A 16328-nucleotide genomic window follows, 5' to 3' on the forward strand; every position below is an offset into this window, starting at 1 on the left:
TAAAGGCACACGCGGACAAAGGCAAGACAGTATAAAATAATTTAAATAAAATCGAGTTTCGATTCTGAATTGTACTAAATGAGAATCAATTTTTTAGCACACCCCTCTGAATCCTCTGCTCTCACACCATTTAACATTTAGTTTTATTTCTGCAGTACGCGTTTTCCGTTTTGACATGCGCAAGCGCATAGCCAACGGGATTATAAAATGCCGAATAGAAACATACTTCGTTCGAGCGTACTTGCAAATACATTTAAACATAGTAAAAAAATGTTTACTCTACATTGGCAGTTCTACGCTTCCTTAAGAGTGATAAGTCAAAGGGTAGGTGAAAATAAGCTTCTGCCTATGCCTTCTCGGTCTCTATGTGTTTTCGTTTTTATGGCGGACCTGTGTGTGGTATTTTTTTTTCTTTATTCATTTATTCATTCAGTGAAAAATAATGTAATGGTCCCAAAAGCTGTTTGTATTTCTCCTATCCACTAGGGGGCATATTCGCAATGGTATCTTTGGATTGCTATGCTATACTGTGATGCACTGCAGCCACCTACAACTTTCTGTACAAACGTATAGTAGGCTATTCAGTTGCCCCCCCCCCCCCTCCCCCCTCCAATCATTCCCCCTCCAAACTGAGCGTGGAGAAGGAGGGGCTGATATGAGCTGCTGCACCGCCGCTTCTCAATCTCACCTCCTCCACAACCACATCAGCGCCTCTCAACCCCGCAACTTGTCCCGCATGGCGAAGGGTGCGCTTCCCCGCTTTGAGACCGAGACTCGCTAAAAAAAACAAAAAAACAAAAAAACAAAAGTACCGCTGGTCGAGAAGAATGTGGTCGGGACCGCCCGGATCCGCGTTTAAGTGGAGCGCGCGGGGCGTCGCTGGTGTTGTTCGCAGTTGGTGACTGCAGAAATAACACCAACGTGTCCGCAGACCGCCGCTCGCTCGCCGGTGCGCTTTTATTGGAGAATTCAGGATGAATGTGAACGAGAAACGCTCCTGGCTTTCCTTCCCTCGCTGCAAGATCAGTGCCTTGATGGCGAACTTGCAACTGTAGACATTTCAAAGTCGCAAAAGGTGAAGACGGGGGGATTGATTGATGAATTGATCGCCTTTTTTTTTCCCCGCTTGAGGAGAAGGAATTCATGCGCCGCTATAGCTGAAGGGGTCAATATGCCAGGATGGGTCCTATACAATATTTGTTTCTCTGTGGACTTCTATACACCAAAATGAGCAATGGTAAGCGAAAAAAAAAATGATTACACTTATGATTGATGCAATCTTTTGTCTCAAATGTATCTCCATTAGAAGCGATTATGTGTATGGTGGAGTCACCAAGCTTTATTTGTATGGCGCACTGAATTACACCACTTGCACAGTTACATACCAATGTGTCGGATCAGCTATTGCATGTATATTATTAGCATAATGGTTTGGAAAGTGCTTTGGTAAAACTTGAGGGATGACTTCATGAAACACTTTAACTCCCTTCTTGCCATTCCGAAGTGTTACAATCCAGATCATAATTTAAGATGATGCGTTGCTTTCGTCATTATTGCTTTAGGATGGGTCATTACTGTATTTTGTGACGCAACAATTCATTTGCACAGGCAGATGATAGAGTTTATGTCCTGCAGTAATAACGGCTAATGTGCTGTGGAGAAGGTGCTTAGTCTGAAATTTCTCCTCTTGAGAATTTATATCTACAGGTTACTCATAAAGGGAATGGGATTGTGGCCACCCAGTATGAAGAATTGTGGTGGTGTGGTTGCACACAAAAAGTGTTTGTGGGTGGACTTTTAGTGTTCATATGTGCACTCTAACAAAAACTATTGCTATTAATTATACTATATAGAACTTATCTGTTGACTAATTGTGTCCGTTTTGAGCGCAAACAGATCAACTGTGTGATTATTAATACCTCCATTTGTCTTACATTGTTCATCATATTTCTCAAATCGAGCACATATAGATGCTACCATGATTTTGCACATGTAGGCCTATGAATATTATTTTTCATCCAAAATAATAATAGGAGAATATCCAACATTAAGAAGTGCTACTCTTTCAATTTTAGTGACCTCTCAACTTTTTACCATTTTGTAGAGGGATTTTGAGGGACTTCTTCCTGGGTTCTACAAATCTCACCCTTGTCTGTTTGCTATCCTTGAGATGCAGATGACATATTTTGTGAATATGTAGATACAATTTTTTTTTAAAAAAAATCATGTAGCATTTTCATTACAAAAGTGACTCCTTGGAACTGTACTGCTATGAGGAGTTCACTTCATCACCAATTCAGCACCATGGATAGATCCCGAACAAGAGAGGATCTAAGAAAGTTCTTTTCAAAGCACTTTCTATGAGAAAAAAAATACTTAAAATTTCTGTAATGTTACATCACTTCAAATTATTGATTGACTGACTGCTTTCCGTGAATTTTGACTCAAGGCTTTACAAATTGGAAACGTACTGTGCGAAAATCTACAGTTAACTTGAATATCAACAATTAGCCCTTTGAGGCGCATTGAACTTAAGTGACAGGAATTGCCTTCTTCTCCACCTCTATTTCCAAAAGCTAAACAAACTAAACACACCAACCAACAGAAAAAGAAGCAGCGTTGATGTAAAAAAAAAAAAGTTCAGTAATAACATGAACCTTCAGTTTACCTTCAGACAAACTAATATGACAGCAACGGACATTAGATTGTATTTTCCGAAGCACACATTCATCTCCTAAAAGGAATTATATCACATTACGGATGTACGAGAGCTTGCAAAGAATGAGCAAAAGGCTTGCTGAGATTACTCTGCTTTAAACTGAGACATGTACTGATCCCATCTCTAAATTAAGGAATCAAAATGGGTCACATCACTACAAAGGAACAATTAACCAATTTTCAGTGTACAGTGGAACTGCCAAGGTCGAACCCAGGAAGCTGGTCAACCTTGAATTTATTCAGATTACAAAATAATGTTTTAAGGTACGGAACCCCACTAGTTTCCAATGTGCAATCACTGGACCTTTCTTTATTAAAAAATAATGTGTGATTTTATTATTATTATTATTATTTTTTCATCCACTCAGGCATGAGTATTGAGTACAATGACCAATGAGGCATGATCACCTGCAGCCAATGATGGCGTGTCATCACAAATCATTTGGGTCGGTTGTGCGTTTTGACTTCCACCGAACCCCTGAGACTGACTCACCGAACCCCTGGGGTTCAATCGAACGCAGGTTAAAAGGATACTTGACTCATTGAGCCATTTTCAGCAGTAAGAAGTGAATACATTTTGTCCAGAATGAATTTGATAACTTCATTATTTGTCATGTACAATGAGTCTATTTAAAAACACATTTTTCCACTTGCTGTCGACTAAAGATGATATCACCTGCGCTGAGAAAATAGGTAACAACCGATTGGTCAGCAAAGTGAGCCATGATTGGTCGTTAACAATCACCTCAGTTACAGGTGATGTCATCTTCAGTCGACAGCAAGTGGAAAAATGCGCTTTTAAAGGTACTAATTATCCATGAAAAACAATGAAGTTATCACATTAATTATAGACCAAATGTTATCTTCTTACTGTTGAAAATGGCTCAATGAGTCAAGTATCCTTTTATGAAACACTGATCTTGATTGAGATGGTTAGGAGTTAGGGCATACGTTAGCGCATATGCCAGCTTTAACATCTCAAACTTTTAAATAATAACTAGTGACAACAGCGCATTACTACTGCAAATCCCTAATTTAATAATAGTTTCCTTGTGTTGATTAAATAACCCAAGATACCATATGATGAAACATAAAATGTTATGTTTTCTTGTCAGGATAGTTCATAATAGGCATATACTGCAAGATCTTTCCAAAATTCCAAAATGAACGTTGCAACTTGGCCATCAAGGACAAAAAAAAAAAAAAGTAGATAAAGGCCCACATCTCCATTGTTACAGTACAAAGTGAAGCATTTGATGTCTCTGTTGTACATTCACAGTGACAACATCTTTGATGATATCAGTGTTTGATGGAACCTGTTAATGGAAAAGTTAATGAGACGTAATGACTTCTCGGCTCCTGCATGTGATGGCAAACATTAAAGCCTGTGTGTGAGAACACTGCAGAGCCAAAAAGACCCTGATACTAATTAATTTGGCTCTCAAGGACAGTACCCAAATGATCATTTGTTCCATCTGCTGTCACACGTACACATTGATACATATTGATTATTTACAGTAAATTCATTTGGGAATAGGTTTCTAAAGTATCATCTAGGGGTGTCAAAATTAGTGTGTTAATTTTGATTTCATTTATAAGTCCTTCAACACGCGGTTAATGACCCTTTACTCGGAAAACCTGTGGGGCAATTCCAGTCGCAACGTCCATGTCAAATTTTTGCAGTAATAAATTTAATAATAATGCAAATATTTGTGGAGGCTGGGGTCAAGTTGTATTTTACAATGTGCAGAATTGCACGTTACTTCATTTTAAAAATTAGCTAGCTCTTAATATGAAAAGAAAAATGCACAGAGCTGTCACCAATGTCTTAAAAATGCAATTATGCCATCTAGTGGCAGAATAATGACTTTAACACAAATCAATATCACACTTGTTTTTTTTACAGTACAATACATCTTTTTAATTTTAACTCAATTTTATGAATCAATATGAAATTACTGTATCAATGACTAAAAGATGCAGCCATATTTCTATTAGTTTAACATTTTTTCCCCTACTTTTATGTTAACAAGAGTATGAAAACTTGAAAACATATTTTCTTGTACATGTTCTTGTACATTTAGAACATATATAAAATTTGCAATTAATCGTGACTTAACTATTACAGTCATGCGATTAATTATGATTAAAACATTTTAATCACCTGACACCCTACTGTCATCATTTAAATAGGATATTAAAAAGGCTTGCATGATTATTTTCCACCAAAAGACAGCCATTGATTATATGTACTTTCATTGTTGTTATGACTTACAATGGAATGCTTTCCTTCCTTCTTTGCCCTCAAGGGTCTCGTCTTCGCCAGGAAGACTCCCCTCCCCGCATTGTTGAGCACCCCTCTGACCTGATTGTGTCCAAGGGGGAACCAGCCACTCTCAACTGTAAGGCAGAGGGCCGCCCAGCCCCTACGGTGGAATGGTACAAGGACGGGGAGCGTGTTGAGACGGACCGCGACAACCCTCGCTCGCACCGCATGCTGCTGCCCAGGGGGTCCCTCTTTTTCCTACGCATTGTCCACGGACGGAGGAGTAAGCCAGACGATGGCAACTACGTGTGCGTGGCCCGTAACTATCTGGGGGAGGCTGTGAGCCGGAACGCTTCTCTCGAAGTAGCACGTAAGTCTGAGATTTCTTCGGACCCTTCTGGGCGTAACACTGACGGTCCCGGTCAACACTGCATAACAACAGTACAACGTGGAAATAAATGAAAGTATATTATAATCATGTGCACTGTTGGTGTGTTGGGATCTTAAAAAGGTAGATTTCACACTAAATTAAGCATAACATTTTGTAGCTTTGGGATCCATAGATTTCATCTGTCATAATATGTGCAATGTCACCCCTTCACTGAACCTACACCTGAGTGAGCGTGTGTGAACGTGCGTGTGCATACGTGTGTGAATATGCTTTCACCCTGCTAGTGAGACCTGTTTGGATGACCTGTTTGAGTAATGTAAGGGCAAAGCTGCGAATTGCTCCAGGGGAGGAGAGAGAAAGGAGCCCAGATTTTAACCTAGCAAGCTCCCTTTTACTATTTGGATTTTGGAAAGATGCATCCTGCTCCCAGCCAGCGCTCTCCCTGTGTGGGAGAGGGGCTTGAGGCTATTCACATTTCCATTATGTGCTAAACTGAGCTGATTTCTTGCCATGAACAAGATGCACTCACGCTCAGACGCGCACACACAAACAGCACAGATACTTGCTTGCACACATGAACACCCACACTTGTTTCTCCGGCTCTCCATTTCTCATCTCGTAGTGAAATGAAAGAGGTGGGAAGTGGATATTCCACGCAAACACAATTGTCTTGACTGAAAATGTAATTTAAGTATACGGCCATTGACTGGGGATGAATTCTGGGTGTGCTGCCAACTCGGATGGGCTACAACGTATAGTCAACTAGCCACACTAATAATTTAACAAAATCCGTCATTAAAAAAAGGTTAAATAATTGATTTGTGCTTGGCCAAAGAACAATTTATGCAGCTGGTTTCAACTGATTAACTATTGCATTAGTGCATTATTTTTCCCAATTTTAATTTTCCTCTGCTCTACTATCACACCATTAGATTTATGTCCTTGTGACTATCCTGTGCAGCCTTTGTGCATCTCTCATAAAAAAAATATAATAATAATAAGATGGCCAGACTCTAGTGGCCCTTTCTGACATTTTTGTGTCATTTGTAAACCCAATTCACTATTTGTCTTCTTTATTTTTACACACACACACATCTTGTTATTTCTTTTTTTTTTTAGTCCCAATTCCTCTTGCTTGAAGAGATGAATATTTATTTAAAAAAATAGTGGTGATCAGGAAGAAGCTGGGAATCTGAATTAATTACACAATCTTTATAGGTGAATTTGTTATGATGACGATGTTGTCAGTTGCTATGCAGCTACTTTGTCCCTTGTGATGATATATAAAGTTGCTCTGGTTAGGGTTAGGCTCTGCAGTTGCCATGCCCCTTGTGATGATGACGTTGTCAGTTGCTATGTCCCCTGTTATGATGTTGTTATTTGTATGCAGTTACTATGTCCCTTGGGCTGATGACATTGCTAATTGCCATTCAGTTGCTATGTTCCTTGTGATGCTGACATCGCTAGTTGCCATGCAGATGCTGCGTCTCTTGCGATGACGTGTAGTTGCTATGCAGTTGCCATGTCCCCTGTGATTATGAAGTTGTCAGTTGCTATGCTCCTGTAATTGTCAATCTTAGGTCCTGCATTTTAGATTCTGTATTTGTGACTCAAATTTTACCATATAGGCCTTTATTCTGTCATACAGAATTGTGTACGAAAGTTACAGAATAACACTTGTCAGTATGTTGAGGTTTTCTAACCTTATTCTTCCATGCTAGCTGTTCTTCCATGTGTTCAGAGTCCAGCCTTGCTCTCTCGGTCGGAAAATGGATGGATGGATGGATTTGAGTATACCAAGCAGCAAATGATGCTTTAGTTCTACCTACAGTACATCCTTTTTATTTGGCAAATCGGGATGGCACTTGAAGATAATGGATAATCCAAAGAATCAAGATTTTTCTCCACTGATCCTCTTGACTGACAACTCAATACACAAGTGCTATGTAATAGCAGATTGATTTGGTGGTAATTTCCTGGTGGTGCTTTCAATAATATAAAGCTAATTTGCATTTCTCAGCTCTATCATACATTTGTAATTCAAAATCGCAGCTAAACGCCACATACTGTACCGTGTCTGCCTACAGGAGCGGCAGTTATTTTATGGAGTTTAGTTTTAGGCAGCAAAGGGTGTTTTTGGCAACAAGAAGAAAAGGATGCATCGAAGATCAAAAAGAAAATTTACAAGACCCAAATCCTGTTTTGACACAATCTGGAATTTTTAGCATATAATAATGAATCATTTATGAGGCTTTGGTTACATCTGTTAATGAATACATTTGAATTTCTCCCAAAAATAATGTTAGGTTTATTTCCCCCAAGAGTATCCTGTGTGAAGAACAGAAGTGAAGCATTTCCCCCCGCATGATAGTTAAAGGCCTGAATACCCACATCCCCAGTGTACATTAAATTCCAAGCATCTGCTGAACTACGTGGGATTTTAATTGTTTCATTGTCAACTCTCGTCACAATGGTTATGAGTGCACTGGTAAAGCTTGTCAGCATCGTTGCCATAAATTTTATTTCACATCAGCAACATTCTTGCAGTATCAACTACATCCAAATATGACTTAGCACACGAATGTATCAGTGTTGACCTGTTTTGCAAATTCATATAAAGATTGAGTTTATTGGGAAACAAAAAGGCAGCAGTCTTTGAATTCTGAGAACATGATGCATTCAGCGACGCATAATTGCATGACCCCTTCAGAGGTTGCAGAATCCCTCCAGTATTGCTAAGGCTTGCTGAAATTGGCCTGTTTTGTAAGTCAGTGCACATCTTCAACTGTTATAAAGGCAACATTGTTGCTCAATCTGTGTAATGCATAATGTTAGCGTGCTTAAGATGTAACAATTTTAATTTCATGTAAATGAGGCAGATTTGTCAGATAGATTAAGCATATCAAGGGAATACTGGCAAAACAAATGACTGTGTCATAAATAATAGATGTGGGCACACTAGCATTGTATTTTCACATAAATTGAGCTCAGGAAAAATAATCAATAGACTGTGGGTTAGATTGCACGTGTGCTTAATGTTGATGTTATTGTATGTGCAGATATAACAGCATAACCCCCCAAACAAAAACAAAAAATAAATAAAAAGTATTGGAACTGTGAGGCCAATTCCTGCTTTTGCTGTTGTTGTTTTTTCCAAATCACAACATCTGGGTTAGATGCACAATTTAGAATAGCATCTTCATCAATTAAAATGGAATGGTAATGTCATGGCTTGGGCTGGAATGGCTTTTTCTGGGCTCACTAATCTTCATTGATATGAATGCATGTGAAGGCAGCAGCAAAATTACTCTAACTGAGACGTCTACAGAAATATTTTATCTATCATTTTAAAGAAAGGTGTAACCAAACTTCATCATGCAACAAGAAAATGACCCAAAACTCTGCAATTGTGAAACAGCAAATGCGTACATCGGGGAAGGAAGTGAAAGTTTTTATACTAGCCAAGTCAGTCCCCAGATTCAAACCCAAGAGAGCATGTATTGTTTTTATCTGTGAAAAGAATACTTAAGGGAGCAACCTATATCAGCGGAGCACAGGCTTGATTCAGATATTACAAGTATTGATTCAGTTGTAAATATTAAGTCTTATTGGTGTAATGCATACTTCAGTTTCAGTACTTAAAAGAAACTTAAAAAGTGCTTAAATTTTGTGTTTCCTTGTAAATAATGCAATTTTTTTTTTTTTAATCTTCAATTTCAAATGTTTATTGGTATACGGCAAAAATAAACAAACCAACATCTCTCAATGATTTAATATATATATATATATATATATATATATATATATATATATATATATATATATATATAAGCACACACTTTTACTTCTACAGTCACCTGCTGTCATTATGTACAGTCCAGGCTAACCACTGTGCCAGCTTTTCACATTCGTAGTGAACAAGTGTGCAACTTCAGAGTACTGTTGCCAAACTGGTCAAGCTCTAGGCCACAAGTTGACTGGCACTAATCATCATCACGAAAGGCTGTTGATGGAATTAGAGCAGCTCCTGCAGACTATTACAGAAGCGAAAGGCACAAACACGGGTGACGTGTTGAAGGGGAGTGGTGGGTGGAATGACCCTACATGCTTCATAAGCAGTTAGCACGAAATCCAAGTCTCAAATGAGCGTGAGTTGATGTAACGTCATTCATCAAAACAATCATCAGGTACCAGTATTTCTTTATAATAATAATAAAAATAATAATTATTATTATTATTATCCATCAGCAGTCTCCAGACCTCCAGAGTTGTTGTGCAGGCACAATGAGTATAGTTCCCCAACAAGCCCCCAGGAATAGAATGAAGCCCCCTACCAATCTGGCTGCTCTTTCATATGTTCTTTATTATTGAGTGTTTTTTTTTTGTATGCTGTAATAAAGTGTGAGAAATAAAAGTTTTATTATAGACATCATCTGAATTATGCCCTCAGGGTTGTCATAAATTACCTTGACCTCTGCTTGTGTGGTGTCTTCCCTGCTGCGTCTCATTCTCTTGCGCTGCTTCCTTGTCACTGCGTACTCTTCAGTGTTGAGCATTCCTTTGAGCCGTTCAGCGCCGCGGACTGTGCAGTAAACAACATTAGCCTAATTGGCATAATTTGAGAGTCAACGCCATGCTTTCCCCAGGCATGAAATGGTGTTCGCTCACAAAACGCCTCGCATGGATGGAATCATTTAGGCCCACCTCCGTGCAGTATTTGCGCTTTAGAGCTGGCATACACCATGTGGGTGGTGGATTATAAAGTTATGTTTGTTCAGGATTCCAATAGTCGGGCTTGGATTCAAGGCGGGTGGGGGAATATGCTGTATTGCAAAAATGAGATTGTGTTCAAGCCATTAAACACCGATTTAGCACTTCTGGTGGCTATCTGAAAATGCTACTTTAAAGTTCACAAGGGCTTCAACTGGGAATTGCTCTCTGGTGTTTTGGAAGGTGGCAAGTTGCCCTTAATCAGGCATTTCACTCATACCCGTTGCAGTAATCCAAAGTGTAATGCCTGCCAGCTCTGTGTGTTTCTAGGCAGCTTGTCAATGTTTTTCTGTGAGTAGATATGTTAGCCACGTTGTGCCATCTGTTGCCAGTCAGACAGTCCTCTTGTGTACTTACAGTATCCACTGTTTATCATCCATCTTCTGAACTCTTTTTGACAGAGGCCAAAAAGTTGTATGCAGCTATGTGATAAAAACTCATAAGATCTATTGAGGCCATGGATTGAGTTGTAAGGACACAATGCTCCCCTTGTTAATAATGCTCTCATGCTCATATGTGTGGAAAGGTGTTGCCTAGTCAGTCAAGAGGGACTCAAACATCAATTTTCTTTTCTTTTCTTTTTGTTGGCTCAAGACTGTGTGGTAAGGGGCTAGCATCTGGTGATAACTGGACCATGCTCAGTCCTTGGAGGCCTGCACAATATGAGGAATGGTAAGTTAGCTAAGGGCTAGCATCTGTTGTTAACTGGACCATGCAAACACCTTTAAGAGCTGAGGTGTACTTTCTTACAGTTGGTTGGGGATGGAAGCATATGCCTGATGTGGAGAAGCATACTAAATGTTTCGTCGCTTGTAGCCTTGTCGCAAGTGTTGTGGAAATTCATTATGCAACACAAAAGGCGACGATATGTGTGGCGCTCGTGTTTCTGCAAACACAAACTTCGTCTCGAAAGCCACATTTAGGATCCAAGGGTGGAGTTTGTGGACGGCACTGGACACCCGATATAAAGGCCATGTGCAGCTTTTGCGACCGTGTGAGATGTAGCAGGCTGTCAAACAATGTAATGAACGTGTGACAGAGATAGAGCAATCACTCTCGCGGCCGAATTGTTTTTTTATTGTCTCAGCATAACCACGCCGTCCATCTACCCCAACAAAACCATCTGTATCACTTTTGAGAAGTCTTACAAGGCTACAGACTGCATTTTGTTTCATTTTAATGTCATTACAAAGCCTTGTATCTTTTTTTATTTTTTTATACTCTTAAGGATGGGTGGTCGATTTTTGTTCATGGTGTAGTATGTTAATAACGGTACTAGACAGAGCCTACGGTGGTGTGGGGGTGGGGTGGGGTTGATATGGGCAGGACTCAAGAGGAAAAGGCGCAATTACAAACCCAATTGACAGACAGCTGCATGGATTTATCAATACAAAGCATGGTTAACCAATTGCACACAACTCGGTCAGATCATGGATCAATAAGTAAGGCAGTCTAGACTAACCCTTTCAGCAAAACGTTCACTTTGCCCCGAGACTCTTTCTGCAAATTGGGGCTTGAGAGTCATATTATTTCCACCAATTCCCGCCTATGTTTTTTTTTAAATAGACACTGCCGACCAATTAAATAAACTGCACTTCATCCCCTTTGACAAACGTTTCCTTCGTAAATATAATGTTTTTGTTATATTTCATGCCGTCCAATAAGTGTACAGTGCGGCATATATGTTCTTTTTTTTTATTAATTCTATACTGCTGACTATGACTGTATAACATGATGCCATATATTTTACATTACTGGTTGTAATTAAATAATGTAATGTCTTAACATTATATTTTGAAATATGGCTACATACCCCATTTTAGATTAGTTGGCACTGACTTAAACTACTCCATTAGAACAACTCGGTCGGCCTTCATACGATACAGCAACAGCAGTAAATCATTGCTGTTGTCATTGCTGGAAAACGTGTCACACTCTGTTGCCAAGGACTTGAAACCAGTCATGTTTTATAATGATTAAATATTCTCTTATTCAGATATTAAGATGATCAATGGTGATGATGTTAAGGATGTAAAATTACTTTGGGAAAATTAAAACGTGTTTGTCTGCAGGGGGCATGACAGAGAGGACATGTACAGGTTTGCAGTATTTATATGTGCTGATGAAGACACATCTGCGTTAAAAACCTGAGTCACTTAGCAAAAAGAGAACTTGCACTTGTAATAATTTATCAAGCTTGAGTAATCACTTTATTATGTGATGGAACATTATATTGATCAGGTCTAAGCGTTTGTTTAAAAACTATACAGTAAAATATAAAAGTAAAAATAAAGTATGCACATATATACCTGTATAAATAAAACTATACAGTATACATATCTTGGCATATAGTGTGGAAAATTACTTTAAACAAAATACTTACAGCTTTGATTTACTTTCCCTAAAAAGTAACTGAATTAATAACATATTACTTCTTCATAAATGTAATTAGTTACCAGGGAAAGTAATTATTGTGTTACTTTTTTGAAAAATCTTCGAAAATTTCAAAGAATTCAGATTGTTGAGCGGGTTTCTTACATAGAGTAAAGAATAGCACAGACAAGTTCTCAACTACATACCTGGCAATCAGAGAAAAGACAAAACAAATCTAGCTTTTGTTGCTTGAACACCATGGATACAAGCAGCACCGGCATCATCATGGGAGTTATAGTTTTTTCGGCCACAATATATAACTTTGTGGTTGCTTGTACTGTTGAGAAATATACAACCTTGTGACCCATTTCTTGGTAGCTTTAACTCATTATGGGTATTTTTTTTTTTTTTTTTAATCTCTTGTTGGATCAAAATCTTGACTCAACATGCTAGGTCAGTATAAAAAAACCCAGTTGCTCAGTTCCTTTTGGACCCGGTGCTGGGTTAGGTGTTTCACTCAATTTGGGTAACTTTTAACACAGTAGTTTTAAGAGTGCACTTTATGAAACCATTTTATGTCTTTACATATTTATTATTATGCATTGTTGTGTTTTTATACAATATGATGCAATTTTTCTTTTTCTTTTTTAAAGATAACAAAAAAAATAGCATTTTTGTTGGGGGGCTGGAACGGATTAATTGCATTTCATTTACTTAAGATGGAGGGCATTACTTTTATATACAGTACACATATAATGAGTTACAAGGTAACTTGATGTTAGAAGTCAATGTACCTTTACAATGCGTTTCCATTGTGGAAAGCCAACATTTTCAGAAGCCTAATTGTTCATCAGTCATCATCTGTTGTTCATCTGTTGATCAGTCTGCCTTATAGGTGATTGGTAAAAGGAGCATCTGCAACCAGTCAGAGGGTCTCCATAGTTTATTATTCATGATGCCCTATCCGACAACCAATATAATCTAGGCCAAGGCACTGTTAGTTACGCTAAGTGTCCCATTCCAGACTTCCGTTTGTCCATTCATTCATCCCAAATGCCTCAGTTTGCCTTTAAAAGGTCAACAGCCCCCCCATCCATTGCATCTTTTGATTCATAAGAACTCGACAACAGACTTACCAACATGCACCTCAGTGAGTGGACAACTATCTGGAACCTTTATTAATTCATTGGAATCCATTGAATGCAGCATCTTTTCTCAAAGGCCATACACTAAAGCACCTGTTTTCTCATGTGTTTTACCTGGATGCTTTATAAAAACATGCTTTATTCAAGACAAGAGTGAGCAACTCTACATGACCTGTGCAGTCTTTTATAGCAATAAATGTTCAGAGTGCTGCGGCTTAACGACCCTTTATGCATCTTGGTGTTTGTGGCTGTGCTATGCTTAATTCATTCTGGCTGTGGTGAACTAACGTGAGGTTAAAAACACTTCATACTTGTCCGCAATAACATGCCATGTAATTGTATTTGAACAGCTTTCCCCCCACTCTAAGTCTCTAAGGAAACATTGTTTTTATCAGCTATTTCTGTATCATGACTCCTCTTTTTACATTTTCATGGGTCTCTTCATACTCCAGGCCCAGTGCTTGGGAGCAAACCCTTAAAGAGTGTCAAGACTGTTCAACGTATTTTAGCACTCATGCACTTAAAGGGGGAAGCTGTGTAGAAAACATGTCATGAGTAGAAAAGCATCCTAACAAATGAGGAGCTAAAAAAAAAAAAAAGGAATACAAAATGGAGTTGGTCAAACTTCTGCAGTTATAATGGCTTACACTACTTTAAAAATAACTTCAAATATTTTTGGGAGATTATAATGATATTACCAACAGAACCGTGAGCAAAGACTTGCGAAATTCAGAAATTCCGAGAGGCCTTAAAGCAGTAGCCCAGCCCCGAATCGTGTATTTTGTTAAGAGGCGAGCCCCAAGACCTTTAGGTCTCTATTTTCGCTCAGCATTAAAACGGGTGCATCTCAATTTTGGTGCCGGCGCAAGTCAAGTCTACCGTATTTGCAGAGGTGGACACTTGCATAGTTACGGTGGACTGTCATTGACGGACGCCCACCTTTTGGCGAGTGAATTTATGAGGTGAACCCTCAAATAAATACACGGTCTGAGTACCGAGGGAAACAGGTTTAGGTCCTTCAATCCAGGTCAGTAAAGACGGTCCTTCTCAGTCCGTGTATTTTTTCAAGGCTTCGCATCATAAAGCACTGCCGAAAAAATGTGGAAGCACTCACCGAGAGGTTGGCATCTGTCAATGACGGGCCAACATAACGTTGGAAGTGCCCACCCTTGTGCGTTTGGGACTTTATTGCACCTCTCTGGATGTTCCGGCAAAAACAGCTGCCATCATATGGAAATTTGGTCACAGAAAGTAGACTGTGCTCGGCCTAAAAACGGGTGCATCTTGATTTTCGTGTCGGGGCAAGTCTAGTAAATTTAGCTTGTATGTGAATTTGGCAAACGCGCTACGCCTCCCTGGGTGTTCCGGATCACCTAGCTGCCGGCCGCCCGGCACAGCTCGCAATTTGTTGACCAAAAGTCAACTACATTGTTAGACTATTTTATAGGAGGTCGCATGGAGCGCAATTTTGGTACATTTGATGAAAGACAAATAGTAGACATGGTGGATGCCATTGTATTTCATGCATAAATATGGAAATAATGTGGGGCAATCCTCTAAATCATTGTAGAGATCAATTCATTGAAGAAATTATTATCATTATCATCTTTAAATATTTTGTGTTACGCATAGATACAAGGCAGTCTCCAATTGCCCGTGTCACGTGAGCACCCAGTAGGAAGGATCTTGCAGTTTGCCTCTATAAACGCAGTTGGCACGCGCCAGTTTCATCTCATCGGAGACCAACGAGTCAAATTGTTCTGGCAATGTCAAGCACGACATGCACTCCCAACCAACTTGATTTTTTTTTTTTTTTCTAAAGAGAGCCCAGTATTGTTCAGTTGGTAATCTTACCGATTCGACATGTCATCATCATTGCTCTCTCTCTTTTTTTTCCCTCTTTTTCTTTTTTTTGTATGTGCATGTGCGAGTGTGTGTGTGTGCATGTGTGCGTGTGTGTGAGTATATACTCATTAATTCACCTAGAACCTATTAAAAATCCCATACCGTTCACCTAAACCGAATACTTCAGAATCCAGCTAGAGTCGTGAGGTTGTCAGGAGACCCGAGGAAGGATCAAAGAAAAGAAAGGAAAGTGAAATCCAGCACCGACCAGACACCATAGGGTCACCAACCCCAGAAACATCTAAATTCCAACAAATTAGGGAGACCTCAAGAGACCAAAGGAAAGACTGAGGAAAGGAAGGACTTGATTTTCAACCGCCTTGATTTTAATGCAAATGAGGGTTGCCACTGCGATTAGCCGCCGTTCCATCTTATAAGAGCGCACAATGGTGTAAATGCCCCTTTCTGCCCAATCTTGCCTGTACAAAGTCGAGGGAAAGACCAAAAGAAAGAAAACTCCACCTGCGTTAGTTAGATAGCGCTTTGCGCTAGACTTGCGCTGGGAACGAAAATAGGTGCTCTTGAGTGTCAAATAGTAAACCTGATTTGCGCATTTGCTTGGCTTGAAGTTAACTTTTGAGACTAGGGCGATATCAGTGATGCCTCACTACTTCTAATTGGTCATCTATAATGTTGCCAATGACCTTTTGAATGTCTGTTAGGTTTGATCACTGACATGGACGAAACTAGCCTGAGGCAGCAACTGTTTTCATTCGTCGTCGTATTGGAGCAATTAAGTCTTATGTTGGATACATTTTTA

The 16328-nt window shown here is 39.3% G+C and overlaps 1 protein-coding gene across 1 annotated transcript in view; it reads left to right on the forward strand.

Annotated features, from left to right (window-relative positions):
• The first annotated feature begins 704 nt into the window (after positions 1–704).
• LOC147160901 (roundabout homolog 2-like) overlaps positions 705–16328 on the forward strand; it is a 77752-nt gene continuing 62128 nt past the window's right edge. The window contains exons 1-2 of the mRNA XM_086098458.1: positions 705–1237; positions 5028–5354. Coding sequence (XP_085954584.1) covers positions 1180–1237; positions 5028–5354 — 385 coding nt within the window. The 5' untranslated portion in view covers positions 705–1179. The remainder of the gene's footprint in view (positions 1238–5027; positions 5355–16328) is intronic.

This window comes from Leptonotus elevatus, chromosome 16 (assembly GCF_054856555.1).
Source record: "Leptonotus elevatus isolate MCC_2025b chromosome 16, RoL_Lele_1.0, whole genome shotgun sequence".
NCBI classification, from domain to species: domain Eukaryota; kingdom Metazoa; phylum Chordata; class Actinopteri; order Syngnathiformes; family Syngnathidae; genus Leptonotus; species Leptonotus elevatus.